At 41.6% G+C, this 21,268-nt stretch overlaps 2 protein-coding genes across 2 annotated transcripts; both read right to left on the bottom strand.

The window, feature by feature from the left end:
• Positions 1 to 59: 59 nt before the first annotated feature.
• Positions 60 to 5,656, bottom strand: nots (nothepsin; the record flags this gene model as incomplete). The annotated part of the gene is made up of 9 exons (XM_079494370.1): positions 5,590 to 5,656; positions 4,478 to 4,661; positions 3,988 to 4,105; positions 2,559 to 2,677; positions 1,782 to 1,981; positions 1,132 to 1,254; positions 613 to 757; positions 400 to 498; positions 60 to 272 (listed from the first exon to the last, which is right to left on the bottom strand). Exons 1-9 carry the CDS (start codon positions 5,649 to 5,651, stop codon positions 60 to 62), a joined length of 1,263 nt encoding a protein of 420 aa, XP_079350496.1. The 5' UTR covers positions 5,652 to 5,656.
• A 1,232-nt stretch (positions 5,657 to 6,888) lies between these two features.
• On the bottom strand, positions 6,889 to 20,830 carry LOC306916071 (T-complex protein 1 subunit beta). The gene is made up of 16 exons (XM_079493796.1): positions 20,715 to 20,830; positions 19,116 to 19,190; positions 17,629 to 17,694; positions 16,501 to 16,612; positions 16,201 to 16,277; positions 14,926 to 15,038; positions 14,388 to 14,590; positions 13,836 to 13,936; positions 13,620 to 13,747; positions 12,650 to 12,753; positions 11,662 to 11,781; positions 11,157 to 11,285; positions 10,957 to 11,060; positions 9,548 to 9,647; positions 7,870 to 8,011; positions 6,889 to 7,324 (listed from the first exon to the last, which is right to left on the bottom strand). Exons 1-16 carry the CDS (start codon positions 20,715 to 20,717, stop codon positions 7,294 to 7,296), a joined length of 1,608 nt encoding a protein of 535 aa, XP_079349922.1. The 5' UTR covers positions 20,718 to 20,830; the 3' UTR covers positions 6,889 to 7,293.
• Between the last annotated feature and the right edge of the window lie 438 nt (positions 20,831 to 21,268).

Below are 21,268 nucleotides of genomic sequence, written 5' to 3'. Positions count from 1 at the left end.
ATCAGAGACATGGTAAGAGATGCTGCTGTGCAAAACTTTAATTCCAGTGGGTCTATCAGTTATGGATAGATTGTATGATTGATAGCTAATTGGTTACTATAGTCCGCCTGGTGTCTGGCGCGTGCCAGCCCAACGCGGTCCTGTCCTCTGTCGAAGATGCTGTAGTACTCCGTCAGAAACACATCTCCCAGAATCCACAGCGGTCCCTGCTGAGACATTAGGTCCATTGCCACGAAGCCGCTGAAACACAACTCCCTGCCGCCCAGAACTTCCTGTACAGACAGCAAGCAGAGAGAGACGAACGGAGAGAAAGATTTTAATTAGGAATTGGGAGACAGATATGCAGATGATCATAGGACAGACAGACAGACTACAGACAGACAGACAGATCAATCATACCTTCCGTACGTAGTTCTGTGATTGCAGTGTGTATTCGACCCCTCCCAGAATAAATGTCACATGTGGAAGGCTGGTTAACCTGGCACAGTCTATCAGATACTGACACGCACAGGTGCACACGCACACGCACACACACACACACACGATTAGTTTTAGATATATTGTGATTATTTTTTGTAAACAATAATAAGGGTATTATATTTAGTTTTGAACCTCTCCGATGCTAGTGGGCACGGCTCCAATCAGCTCCTGCAGTTTGAGAATGTCATTGGTCGGCCCAGCAATGAGGGAGGTTCCTGTGTCGATGATCGCCTGGCAACCACGAGGACAGAACGAAGCAATACCCTGGACAGCGATGCTGACACAGAAACACAGGCAGGCAGGCAGGCAGGGGGGGGCGGGCGGGCGGGCGGGCGCACGCACACACACACACACACACACACACACACACACACACACACACACACACACACACACACACACACACACACACACACACACACACACACACACACACACACACACACACACACACACACACACACACACACACACACACACACACACACACACACACACACACACACACACACACACACACACACACACACACACACACACACACACACACACACACACCCCAAATAGTTTTCAATCCAAAATATAATACTATACTGCCGTAATGTTATGTAGGCCTGCCTGTTGTGGGGTGTGTGTGTGTGTGTGTGTCACCTTTCCATCTTAATTTGCCAGTATCCCTTATGAGAGACAGGGATCCAGTTGATTGGTCCACTGAACAGCGCCTCGTCAGTTCCTCCAATTATAAGCTCTCCCTCTGGGTCCATGGTCTGCCTTCTTTTAGACATTTCCCCACAAGTGAAATGAAGGGTATATTTCAGTGTTGTTTCAGTGATGAAAAAAAAGTTAGTTCAGTGATATTTAAATATTCAAATTACTTATTAATTTATTATTCACTATTTAAGATGATTAAGTAGAAGACATGCTAGTCAGTTTACCTATGTATTAGGAGAATAGAATAAGAATAGAATAAAGTAGAGTACTGTAGCGTTTAGTACAGTACAGTAGAGTTAGAACAGAGAATAGTGGAATGCAGTAGTACAGCCTTATTATGGTGCAAACCTTTTGGGTGAGTCCTAGCACACCCATGTTCCGACCCATACTTTGTCAAAATGTGCTCAATTTCATTAACGCTTTTCAGAAATAGAAGAAATTAAAAAAATAGCAGATCAACAACCTTTTTGAAAATGTTCGCCTGTAACGGCATGCCGTTACAATTGGTTACAATTTGTCTGTACTGTATATAATTGCCTATACCAATGTTGACAAAAAATGTCAAGTAATGTCGGCCATTACTACAATACCTGCTGAGGTAGAATGAGAATACAGGTTTTTCTACGAGTTTCTGAGTCATCATGCTATCAAACACAGGCTTCCCAACGATCTCGGCCAGAGAGGGGTAGGCAAGACCCAGAACTCCGTCAAACTGAGCCAGGACAAACGCCTGGCCTGGTTCATATACAGACTCTCCAAACTCCTGTTCTTTCACCGTCAGATCTCCTACCTGGAGAGGAGAGCAATGTAACCATTATTTTATAAGTCTGCTGATTGCATGAAAATTAGTATTTAGAAGGCATTTGCAGAATCGACCTCAGGCGATTTAACAAAAACCTTTTTGCTTTAATCCATTGAGACCTGGAACGCATCCATGTCACGTTAGCGTTTAACCACATTAACCATTAACCCATTTTGGGCGGGAACCCCTTTTGGTGTTTTAAACATTATGTTATAATTTAGCTATTGAAAAATAGCAGATCTACAAGCTCATAGCGCGCCACCGAGTGGCGCGCTATGAACTTGTAGGTCTGCTATTTTTGAAAAATCGTTAAAATGTGCCTCAAATCTTTCCGAAAATTGTCATGATTTAGAAAACTTTTTTTTTTTAATTTCGACGTCAGGCCTGAATGGGTTAACCACATATGATATCAATTGTCTTACACTACCTTTACGCCGGAGTTATACATAGTTTTGTGTGGCATCATCATGTACGGAACATAGTAGATCTACGAGCTCACAACGCATGGCACTGCGATGTGCACAACACCGCACAAATCTAAGTATGACTCAGGCATACACGTTACCTTCAGAGTCTCTCTGCCCATGACGCCCAGCAGGTGTCCTGAACCATAGTTAATTCCAAACGTTCTTCCATCATGAGCAAAAGAATGAGAGTCAAATGCCTTAAATTGCTGGTGGTTGGCTGGAACATGCACACACACGCGCACACGCACACACACGCACAGTGTATAACAATATCATCATACAACAAAGTAGAAATTAGGGATAAGGTGGTTAATTAGACTGGGTGAGCCCAGGGTTGAACACATTCTGATTTTTTTTCTTTTACCATTTTTCTTTTGTGCCTTAATTGATAGTTACAGTGAAAACGGACAGGAAAGAGGGAGAGAGAGAAGGGGAGAGACACGCAGCGAAGGTCGTCATGAACGGGACTCGAACATGCGACGCGCTGTCAGGCCAGAGCCTATATGTGGCATGCGCCTGGACCACTAGGCCAGCGGGCAGCCGGGCACCCCGACATTCTGATTTGTTAGCCGAGTCCATTATGGAGGATAAAATGACATTAATTATCAGGTTTTGTACTGAACTGGCATCTGTTGATAATACTAGATTATCTATCAGTAACTGATAGGGCCTAGAGAGTGCATATGCATACACACACACTGAGAGACCATGAACTTTTAATCTGTATGGTGAATACACTGGTTTAAGGCCAGGTCATTTTGACACAAAATTGCACACACACGCAGTGGTGTAAAGTAACTAAGTACATGTACTCAAGTACTGTACTTCACCACTACATCTCAGAGGCAAATATTGTAAAAAATTTTACTCCACTACAATTATTAGAAAACTTTAGTTTTCTTAATTAACTTAGTTAATTTAGTTACTTAATTTTTGATAATTAGAATTACTACAAAACATAGATTAACCTTTTCAGCCCTATATACGTTGTGCTTACTTATATAAGTGCTTTACATACAAGTAAAGATTCACAGAAATGCAAAAAATAGTACAACAAAAAGTTGTAAGCTTGTAGATCTGCTATTTCCAAAGGATCTTTATACATTTTAAAAACGAGTGAAATGGGAACTGCTGCACAATGATGAGTAGTTTTACTTTTGATACTTCAAGTATTTGACACCAGTACTTTTGCACTTTTACTCAGGGAGAATTTGAATACCAGACTTATACTTGTAACAGACTATTGCGACAATAGGGTACTGATACTTGTACTTAAGTGTTGGGTGCTGGCACATATGCACACATGGCATCAACGCATGGTGTTGTGTGCTGGCACACTACACTATGTCTTTCTTTTTATCATTCATTTCTTAAGAGCCTGCCCAGGGACTACAGATGAAATTTAGCTTTGGCTAACTCTGGCCCATTTACATTGATGTGAAAACTGACATGTTGATTAATGAGCTTTGTCCCTGTCAAATAAATAAATAAGTGCAAAATGTGAGTACTTCTTCTGTCACTGCTTACCACAGGCCTGGCTCACACAGTAGGATGAAGGAACCCACAGGTCAGCGGATCCAGTATCAAATATAACTGTGAAGTTCTGTCCTGGAGTCCCAAGACTGATCTGGCCATAGAACTGAGCCTGAGTGACACACACACACACACACACACACCCAAAGTGGGAAATTAAACGGATTGAGAATCTCTACTAGAGCCGTAAAGATCTTCTCTTATGGGGGTGTAGCTGGCATATCTTTTCAAATGGGGGGGTCCATGGGACAATTAGTGTCAATTTGGGGGTCCTTGACATGAAAACGTTTGGGAACCACTGTCCTATGGTATCCGAGTGGTTCTCAAACATTTTTCATGTCAGACCGCCACTTGAAGATTATTTTGTGCGAGGGACCATTTTCGAATATGTGGTTTAACTTTTTAATGACATTTTAAAATGTAATGGTATATATTATTAGCTAATTTTGCTAGGGCCCCCCGTCGAGGACCCCTGTTCTCTTACGTCCATGTAGTTGTGGAGTTTCACCCTGGTGTGGTCCAGGAGACGCAGGGATGGTGTTCCAGCAGGGAAACACTGAGCATAGCGACGGCTGAACACATCCGTCTGGTGATCTCTCATAAACTCCTTCAACACACCGCTGGCACGCAGCAGACTGCGAACCGAACGCACCTTCTTCAGAGGAATCCTGGTGCAAGAAAGAGAATATTACTAGACAAAACTTTTGATTTCAATGACCCACATCACTCTGAGAGTACAATTAAATGGAATCATTTGGTTCCATTTGTACACTCTCAGTTAAAGACCTGTTTGGAACAGCCTCAGGAACCCAGATGGTCTCTGGACCACACTTTGAGAACCACTGCATTAGAACTTTAGAAGATTCTAAAGTCAGGGGCGTTATTCGGGGGGTTAAGCCCCAGGGAAATGTCAATTGCCTGCAACCCCCTAGCATTCGTGTATGTTTAACCTAAAGATTCAGAGCTTTTATTCATTTTTCCTCCACCTCCACCAACAGATCAGAAAGAAAACAACTTGATTAAGTTGACTGTAGCCTTAATGCATCGCAATAAAACAGCTTTCATCCGACTACAGAGAAATATCAATAGTCCTTTTTATTGGCAGTGTAGCCAGATGTATGTATAGGCAAGGTATAAATAATTCAGCCTTTGTTCCCCCATGCATGCACAGCCATTATATTTACAGTCCAAAAAGAATAGTCTTGTTCAAATGGCAGTGTGGTCGAAATTACACTGCAAAAAGCTTATTAAAAATAATTGTCTTTCACATCTTGAGAACGAGCAAACAAGGAACCACCAATTAGGAATCCTTACAAATTCTACTTAGAAATGGTACAATTCACACTATACTAGTTGGCCATAAATAATACATTCAGGAATAGTCAGCTCTATATAAATCAATAATATCACAATATATAGAGCTATTTAAGGGGTATTTCACTTATTGATATAATATGAAATATTGATTAACTTCAAAACTGTGGGGTGCACACAAAAGCCAAAGTAGCCCGTAAAACGACCACAGAAGTTTTTGAATGTGAATTACCCCTTAAAAAAAACGTTCAATACCTTGAAAAACAGCATCGTCATAGTTACCTGATGAGGCCATGTGCTGCCCAGATGAGCGAGCAGATGGTGAGAAACACTGTCCACTTCATGTCTGTCTCTGTCCTGCTGAGACTGATGTTCTGTCTGCTTGACGTTGGACAGTCCAGTCATTGTTTGTCTAGTGTTGTTGACATACAGGTAGGTCGCAGTGCCTCTGACCTCAGTCATCACACCACAGCCAGGCCATTTCAGCTTGTAGATGTGCCATTTTCAAATAGCTGACCACTTTTCAACCCATCTTCATATACTAGGTCCTCAGACTCCTCACTAATAATGATAAAATGGCAGTTTTTTTCCTACTCCGTGTGTTCATAGGAGGGCTGTGGGTAGTTCAGAAACCCGTCCACCAGTGACATCAATGGGGAATCCAAACAATAGAAACTGCAGGCTTTCTAGTCCTGAAAAGTTGCAATGTGAAAATGGAAGCCATCGTTCTCATGATAATAAAAATCTAAACATTTTTGTAAAAAATATTTAAAAATAAATCTGCCTAACGATGTCACCGGTAGAAGGGTTTCTGAACTGCCCACAGCTCTTCTATGAGACACAGACCGAGTAGAAAAATAATTGTGCCATTTTATCATGATTATTAGTGAGGACCTATTATATGAAGATAGTTTGAAGAGTTGAAAAGTGGTGAAGTGGTCCTTTAAGTAAAACTTATTCTAGTTGCTTCTCTTGTTCGTTTTCAATCATAGACCTGGCCGCTTGCTTCTTTTACGATTTTTACATCTGCAGCCTACTAGGGAAGTTATGGAGGTAGATATGTTGCAAAATTCAGCCAGGAATAAGGTGAATAGATCTGCAAGAGCCAATTCAAGTCCTTTTGATTGAAGCAATTTATAGGCACCCATCATATTGGTTCTTAAATGTTTTATATTTATTTATTATGGATGTTTGTTAAGAAACATGTATACATACATCATCATACTATAATTAACCAAATGTCTGAATGTGTGCCTGCACCAATCACTCCCACTTTTCACACAGGCATTGACCATAATAATATGGAGGTCTTAACGAAGCCCTTTTTTCCAATTTAACAAATTATAGATTAATAATGAATTTAGTGAATTAAAACGCACCTAGGGCGCAGTACACCCCAAGGCCACAAGGGGGGTGCAATATCTCACAACGGGTAAGGGATAGTTTATATAAACCTTCAAATCAGTATGGCTACTTTAATCAAGTGTACTTTTGTCCATCATCTAATCATTGATGCAGACTTACCTCATTCAAATTGTTACATCATACCATAAATCTGAAAAGAATTAGCACAAACGCAAATCATTTGGCTTGTTGCCTTTATTCTTTCAGTAAACAAACATCAGGACTTTTGTTCCACATTTTGTAGACAACCCAGCCAACACTAGCACGCCCTTCTGCTGTACATCAGCATGTGATTTACAGTCAGCTAGACGTGGAAACTTTCAACCTGTCTAACAAGCGCTCAACATAAATGTAAAACTAGCTGGAGAGAAAACTTGCAGCGTAATATCTTTAGCTTTAGCATAATCGTGGCAAGACAAGTGAGCTAGCGTTAGCGGGGCTAGTCTGTACAGTGCATTCCACAGGGACCTAAACATGAAAACCAACAGAGCGCCGAATTATATCCCATCCAAGTGAACTGGACTGAAAACAGATAAATACACAAACTGATCCTCCTCCATAGTCTTCATCCTCCATCTTCATCTAACAGGGGTGGTGGTCTGGAACCCGCTTCCTGTTGGGGAACAAACACACGTACAGATCATTCACACGAAATAAATGTAACATCTATTCTCTCTCTACCTTTCCATCCATCTGCTTCTGTCTTTCTTACAGTGTCTGGGTAGCTCAGTCGGTAGAGCACCCGCACCGCACAAGGTTGTGGGTTTGATCACGCGTACTGCCAGCTCAGCGTATAGCACAGCTTGGGCCACAAAGTCTTGTGGTAACTATAAGGAGCTGATGGTAGGTGTTGCACTCCACCTCAGCAATACATCTCCTCCCATGGGTCTAGCACATTGAAGCAGGGATAGACTCCCTCTGGGCTGATTTCAACATTAAGGCTCTACAACCTATTTACTTGTCTATCTACAGTAGTAGTGGTTCTCAAAGTGGGGTCCAGGCACCCTCAAGGTTATTTGGGGAGGTTCCAAATGGACCCTTACAGGTCTGTAACTCAGACAGAACCAAATTAAAAGTTTGAGCACTGCTGATTGACAGTTACCCAATTTTATCTCTCTCCCTCCCTCACCCCTCTATCCGTCCCTCACCCCTCCATACCTTGGAGCAGCTTTGATGATGTTGTCCACTCTGAGGATCATCTCAGCAGCTTCAGCAGCACTCAGTAACACCTGCCTCTTCACCTGGAACGACTCTGTGATTCCCAACTCACACATGTCTCCTATGGTCCCCTGATACATGTCTGTGCACGCACACACGCACAAACACACACACACACACACACACACACACACATCATAGTTTAGGGTTTTGCAATTAAAAAGTCACATTCTTTCACATACTTAACCCTCTTGTGGCCAAGCCTAATTAACAGTGGATTGATTCTTCAGCCAGCATTTTTCAAATGTTTAATTTGTCTTTTTAATGCCAATAGAAAAATCCGCGATATACACACTATATCTCATTCTGACGGGGCAAGACCATAGTATTGGGACAATCAGTCCTGATGGTGGCGGTAACGTCACCATTTTGCCGATTCTGACCAAAAGGAGCGAGTGAACGATGACCACATCCGGTTAGGATCAAAATATCCGGCAGTAGCTTTGCTAGTGTGCCACAATGAAAGATGTCCGGAATGCTAAGCTATCATCGTAATTTTCATAACTAAGTCAAATTAAGCTCTAATCAAGCCCAAAACATCGCATTTTACGCAGCGATGCATGCGCGATCACGCGCGTGCGCGATCGACCGTGCACACGCGGATTTTCGGCCGGTTTTAGGAAGATTACATCGGCCGTTAGCCAAATTAGCTAAAAAATGCTAAATTTTGCGACAATAAGCTCCCGATTATTGGGAATCAATCGATTACGTCAATTACGTCAGTGGCCATAAGGGATTTATTGATTTCATTACGTCAATTACGTCACTGGCCATAAACCAGTTAACATGTCTAGTCATACTGTGTTGTGTGGTTGTGTGGGTGCGTGATCTATTTCGATAGTGAGTGTAGTACAGGTGTAAATGAATGGATTCTGAGGGCCAAGCTACATTGGGTGGGAATTGGTGCTGCTCTGTTCGTGGAGTCCACAACAGTACACTGCCACTATAATCAATGAAGCCCGGCTACACTAAGTGCTGCCGTTCCATTCTGCCTACAGTACGGTTCTGTTCCATCCCCAGTGTTGCCCCCTGTACGATGCATAGCAATGCAGACGATTCTGCACCAATGCATTCACATTCCATAATAGATAATTGCCTACAGACGTTTAGTGTTTAATTTTGAATAAATGATTGGTTTATTTTTGGTCATCTATCTATCTATCTTTGTATATCTATAAATGCACCACGTCTCTGTACGGCTGTCTGTACGGCTGTACTGCACGTAACTCGAGAACCGTTTGCCCCACAGACTTCAAATTCGACACACGCGTTCCACACCCCCACAGGGAGTGCAGTGCCCGGTGTTGAGTCGGTAGGACCCAAGGTTGTCCAGAACCCCTACAAAAGGCCCCTGCCCAGGCTCTGGACAGGGTCCCTGCCAATCACAATATTTGGGCATGCCTGACACAGAACTCCATATATAGGAATAAAGGATACAGAAAACTCCATATATGGGCATAAAAGGGACACGGTTATTGCATAGCCGGGTGGGGACCTTCAACTTCCATCGTTACCAACTCTGTGCTCTACAGCCGGGTTAATTTACAATTAACCATAAACAAAAACATACATACATATTTGGAATAATCAAGTATAAAGTAGTGGTGCGTGTACTCACCGAGTCCACATGTGTTCTTGTTATCCTGGTGAGCAGCTCTGAGCTGAGAGATCAGTTCAGAGCTGTCATAACCTGCATTGTCTGCTATGATGGTAGGCAGCTAGCAAACGCACACAAAAAAACACATTTTTATTGTTAATACATGATGGTTACATTATTTAAACTTATAAATCCGTTATAAATGAGTGCCAAGACGACTTTGTTTTCCGAAATAAAACATGACAGTAGAAAATCCAAGTACATACACGACTCTCCGAACACATTGCAGATGTTACAAGTGGCTATTGGGACTGCATTTTCAATCATTCAAAAATCATACAAAGAATGATATCTTCTCTGTTGGGTAGAAACCTTGTACGTCCAAAACCATTACTTTTGACCTGAGGGAGTGTTATTGGGAGTTCAGTCGGTTTATCAGTTGTCCGTAAATATCAATAAATACTAAAATCTGTCTCTGTTATGCCCATATGGAGATCCATGATATCATCAATACGATAGTACCAACTTCATAGCCAAAACTAAGTAACTAAGTATTGTGATAATGAGTGCTAGGGATGGGAAGTGTAAATCTTTATCAGTTTAAGCGAAAAGTAATCCACTATCCGTTTAGGACTAATTAACTTAACCCTCTTATGGCCACCCTAATTAACAGTGGATTGTGCCTTCTACCTGCACTATTCATATGTTTAATTCATAATTTTAATGCCAATAGAAAAATCTGTGACATACACACTATATCTCATTCTAACACGGTAATCCTATAGTATTACACGGAGTCCTGATGGTGGCGGTAACTTCACCATTATGCCGATTTTGAGCGAATAGAGCGAATCTGGCGATGTCATTTCCGGTCAGCTGATCACAACATCCACTAGCTTTCTTCACTGTGTTACACAGTCAGATGTCCGGGATGCTAAGCTATCATCGTTTATTTTAATAACCAAGTCAAATTAAGCTCTAATCAAGCCCCAAATATCGCAATTTACACAGCGATGCACATAAAAACATGCACGCGAGGATTTCGGCCGGTTTTAGGTAGATTACATCGGCCATTAGCCAAACAAGCTAAAGGTTGCTACATTTTACTATATTAAGCCCCCGATTATTGGGAATAAAGCGATTACGTCATTTACGTCAAGGGTAATGAGGGATTTTTTTAATTCATTACGTCAATAGCCATAAGGGGGTTAAAATGTAATCTGTGTCAACAAGTTTGTGGACAGACAGGCGGACGAGGCTCAGGGGCCCGAATAATTGTCAAATGTGTTGAAAATAATAATACAATTGCTGCTATGGGACCCTGACGAAGGCTTGTAGAACAGACTGGAACAGAGTGCCTTGGACCCCTTTTTTAAGTTTTCACAATTGCTGCAATGTTCTAATAATAACAACTGTTGAAATGTTTTTACCATTATCAGAGCCTTGGCAAATGACTCCATGGCAACAGCCTCCTTTCCTGGTGTCCGTATGGCCAGATCAGCCACTGCCTTAGCCATTAGCATCTCAGAGCAACCTGGCGGGAGAAAGTGAATGGGGTGTGACTGTAGATCTATTGATATATGTGTGTGTGTGTGTGTGGGGGGGGGGGGTCTGTGTGTGTTGAACCTACCTCCTCCATACACTGTGCGAGTTTCTTTCACAGTCTGAGCGAGGACACACAGTGCGTCGTGTAAAGACCTCTCTGCCTCATCCAGGATCTGCTGGGTGGCTCCACGCAGAATGATAGTGCACGCCTCACCTACACACACACACACACACACACACAGTTATCAACACTGTGGTCCTGTGGACATTTTAAAATTATGAATAGGCAATATAGAAGGAAAAAAAATCACGATATCTTTGATCAATATCTTTAACCGAATACCGTGAACGATACTGCAATATCATCATATTGGAACAATATTTAAAAAGTCATGTTAAAAGAATAGCTGATCTACAAGCTCATTTTTTTAAATAGATTATTATTATTAAGTGATTAAAACCAAGAAAAGACAACACTTATGTCATAACGTTAAAATATCCCAGACGATATCTAGTCTCATGACGATAGGTGGTAGTAATAATAATATCGGTATAACCCTAATTATGAAATTATTGTGTGTTCTTAGTACCCATGGCAACTCCAGAGAAGTGGATGAGTGTGTCTTCTCCAATCATCACCTCCTCAATCAGTTTACAGTGTCCCAGCTTCACTAGTTCAGGATGGTCAAATGTACTGGCGATTTCTCCTCCTGCACACATGCACAAAAAAGCATGGACAACAAGTTTGATACACGACACTAGAAACATGTTGTAAGATTAATCCTAAAGCACTGAGAAAACTGTTGCGCCTTTCTTCGTCCTTTTTCTTTCCAAACTTGACTACGGTAGCGGTGGTCTCAAAAACACAAGGGAAACTTTGACAGGAAAAGACTCGCTCACCGTATAGAAAATATAACTAAAACTCCTTAAACTGTGCTCATATAGCACTGACGAAGGTCCTAGGACCGAAACGTTTGCTTTTTAATTGCACTTTGAGCACGAGCACTTTATGAGCATGTTAAAATAAAGAAAAAATATTTTTCTAAGTCTCAGTTTAAGGAGTTTTACTTCTATTTTCTATACGGTGAGTGAGTCTTTTCCTGTCAAAGTAACATTAATCCTATACATCAGGGGTCTTCAATAGGGGGTCCGATACATCTAGGCTGCCCTCAGAGTTACTACAGGGGGCCGTCAAATTTATGTGATAGGATTTTCTATTAGCGACTTGAACCCTAGTGTCCCTATTCTGAGGAGAACTTTAGCCTAAAATAGCAGATCTACAAGGTCACAACAAGCTTGTGGATCGGCTATTTTCAGCAAAGAGGTTTGGTGTAGGGAAAAAAGAGCAGACTAAGTACAGAGTGAAAGGTCAAGTTCTGACATTTTAAGTGGCTGAATATCTGAAAATACACATTAGAATGAATCCGACATGACCATCTATGAAATCTATGGAAAAGTTTAATCTGCAACACAGTTTTATAAAATATGTAGTGGAGGTCCCCGCTTAATTTCTCTCAGCTAGGGGGTCCTTGTGCTGAAAAACGTTGAAGACCCCTGCTATAGACCCATCCATCTTACCAGTGACCAGAGCCAGCCGCTCCACACCAGCGAAGTCGGCATGTTCGATGGCCATCACTCCGGCCTGAGCAAACAACTGCTCTGGATAGTTATAGATCAACTGTCTGAGAGACACAAACAGAGGTGTAACATTACCACACAATACTATAGATCAGTGGTTCTAAAAGTGAGGCACGGTCCAGGGACCCCCAGGGATCTTTTCATGGGGTCCCCAGCAAAATGATTGATCGGAACAAAATGGACTGGACCCTTGCAGGTCTAGACCTCAGAGCTTACAATGGAACCAAATGGACTCTTATGGATCTATTTGAGTCCATTTGGTTCCATTTGTACACTCTCATAGTTATGAGGTTCTGTGGCCCTGATGTACACTACACTGGGGGTCCTTGAAGTTTGAGAACCACTGATATATTTCAGAGCAAATTGTCCTTGCCTACATTAGTTAAAGGCTTAAAGCAGCACTATCACTATGCAACTTTCCTCTTCTACCCTGGATTTGAATCTGGTTTCCTGTGCTGGCATTTTTTCCCCATTGAGCTGATAAAGGGACCTGCTTACTTGAGGCATGAATTGATTCTTGACCATCAGGTCAAAATTTGTGTGAGATCCTATGTCTAGGTGAGACATGACCTTTGACACCATCTAAATGTCTCGATAGAAGAGCCGTGAGACAAAATACAACCACCCCAATAGTATTAGTTTATTGAATTAACATACTCTACCATACAGATTGGACAAAATTAAAACATATAAATTAAACAAAAGTTACATAGTGAGGCTTTAGGTCTTTAAAGATTATAAATTAGACCTTTTTGACTAGTGGTTGCCATTATTACTGGGTGAAACAAATATGATATATCTGATTCTGCAGCGAATCGACATTATGTTAGTAGCTAAAAACTACAAGAACGCAGACGTTGTGAATTATAATTTAGGCATCAGAATATGGCCTAGTTGCGTGTGTGAGTACCTGTTGATGAAGCAGTTGACTCCATGCTTCAGGATGCGTTCAACCTTCTCCTTCATCTTTTCTTTCTCAGCCATTTCAATTTCTGCAACCTTCGCTGTTGAGTCAACTCTCACCCTGGAACCAAAGATCTACATCCACACACAGTTTGTTATTGAATTATACAGTAGGGATGTAATGTGACAAAGGCGTGTGTGAGACTTTGTGTACTGTGTATACCTTAATCTTGTCTGTGTCCATGCCAGTGTTGGCAATCAAGATGTTAACATTCTCCATTCTTTTGGGCTGATTCACCCCAATCTTCTTGTCCAACAGGAAGCCTGCAAATTGCGCATACACACGTTATATGTTGTGCTAGAGGGTTGTTCTTTTGGTAGCAGCTCTGACCAATCAGTGGTCTGCAGTGCTTTCACAACATCTTTAGGCATCTGCTTTGAATGTTGACCATCGTCACTAGTGCAGTGTTTCCCCTATATACATTCCGCCTCAAAAATATGACCGCCTCTGTTGAATCTTTATGAAATATTATTATTAATTTAACGATGGAAGACGGCTCCTTCTTATGACTGACAGAGGAAAGGAGAGGAGGTAAGAGGTGACCGACAGCTCCATCCAGTCCCATTGAAAGAGTTTTTGGCGCATCTATTGTTTATTATCTCCATTATATGCTCTGCTCTAAAAGAGTGATTTTTAAAAAATTCTTTAAAACCTAAATAGACAACATGTCACAGTAGTGTGTGTGTGTGTGTGTGTGTGTGTGTGTGTGTTTACCCTCATCCAGGTAGGAGTCAATGAGACTTCCTCCCAGCTTCTTGATGACGTGAACGGCGTCCAGGTTCCCAGAACCCTTCAGCCTGAGCACAGCATCCACCGCCAGCTGAGAGAAATGGGCCTTGTGATGAGTCAACAGCTTAGAGGACAGGGTGGTCCTCGCAATGTTCAGCAGATCCACCTGGAACTTGACCGGATCATCACTGACAAAGACACACACAATTACTCAGTGTAAAACGTTTTATTTGGCCCTACTTTTGGATAATTTGACCACAAACAGTGTGGGAATACAAATTATAGGAATTGGTCCATTCGTTCGCCTCTGGATGTTTCGCACTTTACGCCAGTGGGTAATTCTAATTATGCCCAGCTCACCCTCGATTCAGGTTTATATTCTTATGTCTGAAAACTATTATCTGTACAAAAAACCCAACATTGTTTGAATTACTCACTCGGCCCTTCGGATGCTAAACATCCTGGGGTGACCGAAATGAAAAATATATAGATCCCATTAAATATATAAGATATATGTGTGTACCCATTGTCTACTGCAGCCTCTTTCAGAGCAGTTCTTGCTGCCTGAGTTGCTTTCCTCCATCCGGCAATGATCGTCTGAGGATGTATCTTCTTAGCGATCAACAGCTCTGCTTCCTACACACACACACACAAAAGGGTATGAATGAGTTTAACCGCCTCATGACCAACACCTGTGGGTCAGACTAATGTCTGGAAAACAAGCACTGCCATACCGTCATGAACATGGAATTACAAATGCAATGGAAACATGACATGATTCCAGCAATAGCCCAAATGAATAGAGTCTAGTCCCTTTTCCAACTGGGTGAGGAAACAGTGATGGTTATGGTACCATCGCTGTCACTCCTGTTAAGTCTAATTCAGTGTGATAAAACTAGGCTTTAGTCTTACGGTAAGTTTGCTATTATGGATTTCACACTGTATAAACTAGGCTTTAGTTTGCTATTATGGATTGTTGCGAGCTAGTTATTGATTCATCTTAACAAGGGATGCTCCGATCAGGTTTTTTGGGACCGACCCCGATCACCTATATACCAATTCAGAAACGGGTCCCCCTGGTCGCAGCGAACATATTTCCTGTAGACGGAGACAACATATCTGCTCAAAAAATACACTGCGGTGGCTGAGACCAGAGCCATAGAGTAATGGTTGAGACGAAGCATAACGTCAGTCTTACCCAATCTTTCTGTTGTATGAACAAGGCTGCTGTACTTTATACCTCATACTTTAAATGCTTAGTATGAGGTATAAAGTACATCGTCTCCGCCTACAGGAAATACGTTCGTTGCGACCAGGGGACCCGTTTCTCATGATCGGCCGATACTGATCTTGTGCATAAGGGGAAAATTTGAACATTTACATGTATATATTATTAATTATATGTCAAAACCCACATCAAAACTGTTCTGTGTGTGGGGATGAAGGGGAGAATGTTTAGGTCTGTCACAAAGATGCAAAATACTAATGAAAGGGTTCCCGGTTTGATAACCAACTCCTCCTGGGTTAATGTGAAAAGAGTCCTTGAGCAAGACACTGAACCCCTAAAAGCACCCAATGAGCAGGTTGTTGTCTTGCATGGTTTCCTCTGGCACCAGTGAGTGAATGGGTGAATGTAATGCACCTTTTAGCTTGTACCAATAACATTAATGCTTTGACCGTTTACAGTTATTATATGCTGCTAGCTAACTGGTATGGTTATCAACAGTGTTAGGACTTTAATACACACCTTCCACCCAATCAGAAGTTAGTATGCATAACACAATAAGACAGCTCTCACCCTGAGCAGTTCAGCAGCCAACACAGTGACCGAAGTGGTTCCATCGCCAACCTCATCATCCTGAACTTTGGACATGTCTGACACACACACACACACACACACACACACACACACACACACACACACACACACACACACACACACACACACACACACACACACACACACACACACACACACACACACACACACACACACACACACACACACACACACACACAATCAATCATTTTGGAAGAAATGCCACCTCTTTTGCATGTGTTAAACATTTAAACACCAGCTGAAATTGGGCGTACTGACCAACAAGGACCTTGGCAGCAGGGTTGTCTACACCGATGGCTTTCAGAATGGTGGCTCCATCGTTGGTTACAGTCACATTTCCTTCTTTACCTCCTCCCATCAAGATCTTATCCTGAGAAGAGAGGAAAGCCATGAGCTGAATGTCAACAAGCACAAAATATTAGGTGAATTAACCTACGAATGAAGTGAATTCACAGAATTGATATACTGTACACGGCAGTGGTTGTCTGCATGAGTCAACATTTGGCAGATTCACAACTTTTCTTTTAAACATATGAAAATAATGTTGTGCCCCGTGTGTGTTTATTATTAATTCCGTCAAGTTTGTGTCGTGAGGACCTGTCCAGCTGACCTGTAAATGGGAATTGTGACAATTCTAATTGTCATGGACAACAGTCTATAAAATGGAGACCTGAGGCTGAGTCTAAAAACATCTTCTACATCCTAAACCAAGTATTTGGGAAAACTTCTATTTTTGATTCAAATTATTTTAAAAAATCATGTTGCTATATGTTGTCAGGTGGAAACCTTGTATGACCCAAAACAAAACAGTTCCTTTTATATTATTCTTTTTATTGTAAGTAGTGAAAATAACCGGTCTGCAGTGATGAAGTAGGGATTTACAACAAAAAAAGTTTCTGCCAGACAGTGACGATATATAATAACAATGCTTTCTCGGATTGAAATGTATAACACGTATAGGCTTTCCTGGTCTAAATGGATAAAAGTACCCTGACAGTCAAAAGTCCATGGACTTCTCCTGCCTACCGGTGAGCTCTCCTGCCGGGCCGCTTGAGGTGGAGCAGCTGAGCTCTCGCTGGACCACGCAACTCGCTTATTGAGGAGTGTTAACACTCACATGGACACGCTCACTCATACACATTCATTGTTGTCTTTTATTTTTTAAGGGACTGCAACGGAAATAAGCCGTTGGCTTTCTTGCATTTATCCTTTTGATGGTGATGTATAACTATGTGCATTTTTCTGTACATGTAAACATTGTCAATAAACATATCAATCACTCATAACTCAGACACAATTTACTGTAGCTGCATTCAAATAGTCACTGCTAGTGTGAAAAAAGCATCGGTTTGTGTTTTCGTGATGAAATGCGTTTGATTGGCATACCATTCCTTTTGGTCCAAGGGTGCTTTTCACCAGGTCTCCGATAGCAATGGCTCCAATGAAAGAAGACTAGAAAGAGCACAAATACATAAACTGAGTTTAGTCTTTGAGTATGAACGTTATAATGGAAAATATCTTCAAAAGCTGAAGGATTGACATCTTATTGCAAGATCAGAACAGACTGGTGTACTGGACCAGTCCTCTCTCCATGCCCTCACATGAGCCAAATGGACCACCTGGGCTCAAGCCCCCCAAGTATCACATGGAACCCCTTTAACACATCCCATCCATAGGACGTCTGGAAACGTCATAGGGTCCTCAATGATATCAGGCGAGAGAAGAATATTCTGAATTTGTTCCACCGTACGCTTCGCTCTACGGTCATATTAGCTTCCCGTTCACTAGCCTGTTAACGCGGCAGAAAGAATGCCTCGTCACTCCTAATCCAGGGGGTTCAGAGTAAAAGCGGCCATGTCTTTCCGGCACCCCAGAGCTCCTATTTTGAAGGAATCCCGGGAATGATTGTTTAATACACAAAGATCGATGCTCTCCCTAAATGGAGATAACTATAAACAGGTAGGAAAACGCTGACTAGTTAAGTTAAGTGTCCATACTAAGACATACAGGTGGCTTGTTACACTTATGGACAGCAATGGTATTGCCGGATTCGCCAGAAAGAGAACAGTGTAGCAGGAATATACTTTAGAACAGTTGTTGCAATGCAACAGGAGCTCTGAAAAGACCCCTGCTGTGAAGGTAACACCATGGTCGACAGTGACACAATATTAAATATATAGAACATAAATGTTTTACGTTTTAGAACAGATTTGCATTGTAAAATCCCTTTTCTCCCCAAATTAGTCGCTATGCCAATTGATTCCTCCCCCCATACATTTCTATGTTGTCACTGTTGTCGAATCCTACACCCATCTGCCAGTGAGATGCCCCCACCAGGAGGACGTAGGATTATGTGCAATGACCAATATCACCCTCCCTGCTAGTTTCCCTCCCCGGAACACGGGCTCATTGTGTTCGCATAGACGCCCGACAAACCGGATGCACCACTGTGGATTAGAACTAGGTGTGTAACGATACATTTTAACAGCGATTCGATACGTAATTACGTATCACGATACATGGTTGACGATACGATACATGGACGACATTGGTTCATTATGGTGATACGATACGATTCAATAATTTGAAATCGATACTGTATTTAGAAAATACAAAATAAATATGTGCGACACTTGTGGATAGTGCAGGTTTTTTTAAGGGAAAGATATATATATTAGTAGTATGGATATAAATACGTAAACACGATTCTCTGAGAAATTGAAATCGATATTTCAATACAGTTACTATATAGTCACCCCTAATTAGAACCCACAACCTCTGTGATGGTGGGCAGGGACATTAACACTACGCTCCACCCTACCCAAGCTCTGTATTTAAATTTTCACACACACAAAACACACAAACACTCTTACCAGTCTGGCGGTCTCAGCCTTCTCCTCATCTGCTCCATGTTTGAAGATGTTGACCGGGGCCATGGATAAGGACGCCTGCAGTAACCATAGCGACAAATCAAGGTTCAAGGTGTTGCGTTGTCTTGTACAGTATATAAGAGCAAAACGTGTTTTGTTCTCGTTCCTCAAGACATTGTAGCAGCAGCAACAATAACAGTTAACATGCATAAAAGGTAAGCAAAAAATGAATAATCAACAACCTATCCATGCACCCATATTCAATATCAGTTTCAAACTGATCAAACATAACACAAAATAAACGAAGATTATGAAGGAAGCAATGGGGGATAGCCTATAGAGCGCCGCAGTACCGCCCCCTACCAGGGCCCAGGAAATTATTCCCCGTTCATTTTCCTCATAGACATTTCAAAAAGTATATGAAGTATATTTAAAGACCTTTTAAGCCTCGTACAAAGCCAACTCGAGTTGTGACAAATCATGACAACAAACACAATTTTTCGGGCCGAACAAATAATTAGGAAGAAGAAAACGGAAGGTTACAACATTTTGTTGTTTTTCTTCTTTGTAATTATTTGTTTGGTCCAAAATATTGTGTTTGTTGTCATGATTTGTCACAAATCGAGTTGGCTTTGTACGACACTTATAAGGTCTTTAAATAAATACGTTGGGAAAATGCATTGGGAATTATTTCCTTTCCTTAAAATTCTTCCTATGAATTGAATATGAAGGACCCCAGTGGAATTAATTAAGCAAGTTTTTAATCCTCTTAGCGAACCTTGTATTGAACTGTACTTTGCTGTGCATTTTTCTGCAAACTGTTAATAAAGTATTCAATCAAAAAACGTATTGAACTCGAACCTTCCCTCCCTCTTCCCAGAAACATCTAGAAGCTTCTTATGTTGCTACTTGCTAGTGCTACAACAAGCCAGGAGGAAGGAACAGAATTCGACAGGTCAACAATTGTGGTCTAACACACTGTCCGTGTCTCCAGACTCCACAGATGAGATGAGCATCTGCTTCTCTGGGTGCAACTTGACATAAAACACGTTGTGGTCTTATTTACGCTTTGCTCTAGCTATATGGAGTCACACCATTAACAGTCCTAAGTAGAACTGTATGGGACTATGGGTGGAGCTAGCAGAACAAAGCATCTCCTCATGTACAACCTTAATGTGTTCCACAAACCTATGAAACCGCAATATTAAACGTGTGTCTGTTTAATATTAACTGAAGTAAGCCTTTGCAGTGAATGCATGGAACGTAAACATTCGGAACAACGTAGTTTGTGACAGTACTTAAGTTAGCCTCCCCTAGCTTAGCGGCTAACACGCCCATGTGCTTCATTTGAACTGCACTGTCAGCCCCGACTAGCATCCCTGCTAGTAGCCCTGAAACAAGACTGTCAAGCGTCATGTGAACCATGGCTACCCGGCTAGCATCGCCGGCTAACCTAGTAACAAACATCATGGAAGGATTCGTTTGTTTACGTTAGGGTGGGAAATGAGCTTGTGTTTATCCCACTCTGCCACAGTGGCGTCAGGGTATCCATGTAGAATTATGATATAGTCACATAATAATAAGATAATACGTTTTTCTCACCATTTTTTCTTTCAGTTGATGGCTGTCTTGGCTGAAGCAGTGTACGCGCAGAGAAAAGAGGGACTGATCAGAGGGATGACGTAATGACGTAAGTCGTAAGATGACGTGACGACGCACTAAAAAGAAAGAAAGAAATCTCATTTATTCATTCCAAATTTCCAAACAGAGACTCCAATATCGAACATATCGATACGTACAGGAGCACGTAGTGTCTTATTATATCACGTAATTATTTATTTGTATTATTATTTATATGTGTGTGGTTGGTTCTTGGTAGCCTGACATTTTTCGTTTTTCTTCTATTTTATCACTTTATTCCTGTTATATCCTGCTTTATTTGATCTATCTATAAGATGTTAAAACATTATACGGTTCTTAGTAAGAACCGTAAAATGTATAATGTTTTGACAAGCTGTAGGCTGGTACCGCCACCGTACCGCACGGTGGCGGTATTACCCTACATCTGGCATTTAAGCAACTGCATGTGTTCAGTCGAATACCAAACGAGTCGCCTCACTCGCCTGTTACCGTTCTCTTCAGTTGCTGTTTATGTG

Source organism: Electrona antarctica (assembly GCF_951216825.1).
Source record: "Electrona antarctica genome assembly, chromosome: 23".
Classification (NCBI taxonomy): Eukaryota; Metazoa; Chordata; class Actinopteri; order Myctophiformes; family Myctophidae; genus Electrona; species Electrona antarctica.
Note: the sequence above shows the minus strand (reverse complement) of the source record. Positions and strands in the feature narration are given on the sequence as shown.

What these genes read in the sequence shown, in the direction of transcription:
- LOC306916071 (XM_079493796.1), bottom strand. An exon ending in AGGCTGAGACCGCCAGACTG is followed by an intron (nt 17,695 to 19,115) that starts GTAAGAGTGTTT and finishes TGCTCTTTCTAG; the next exon opens with TCTTCTTTCATTGGAGCCAT. An exon ending in TGGACACAGACAAGATTAAG is followed by an intron (nt 13,748 to 13,835) that starts GTATACACAGTA and finishes GTGTGGATGTAG; the next exon opens with ATCTTTGGTTCCAGGGTGAG.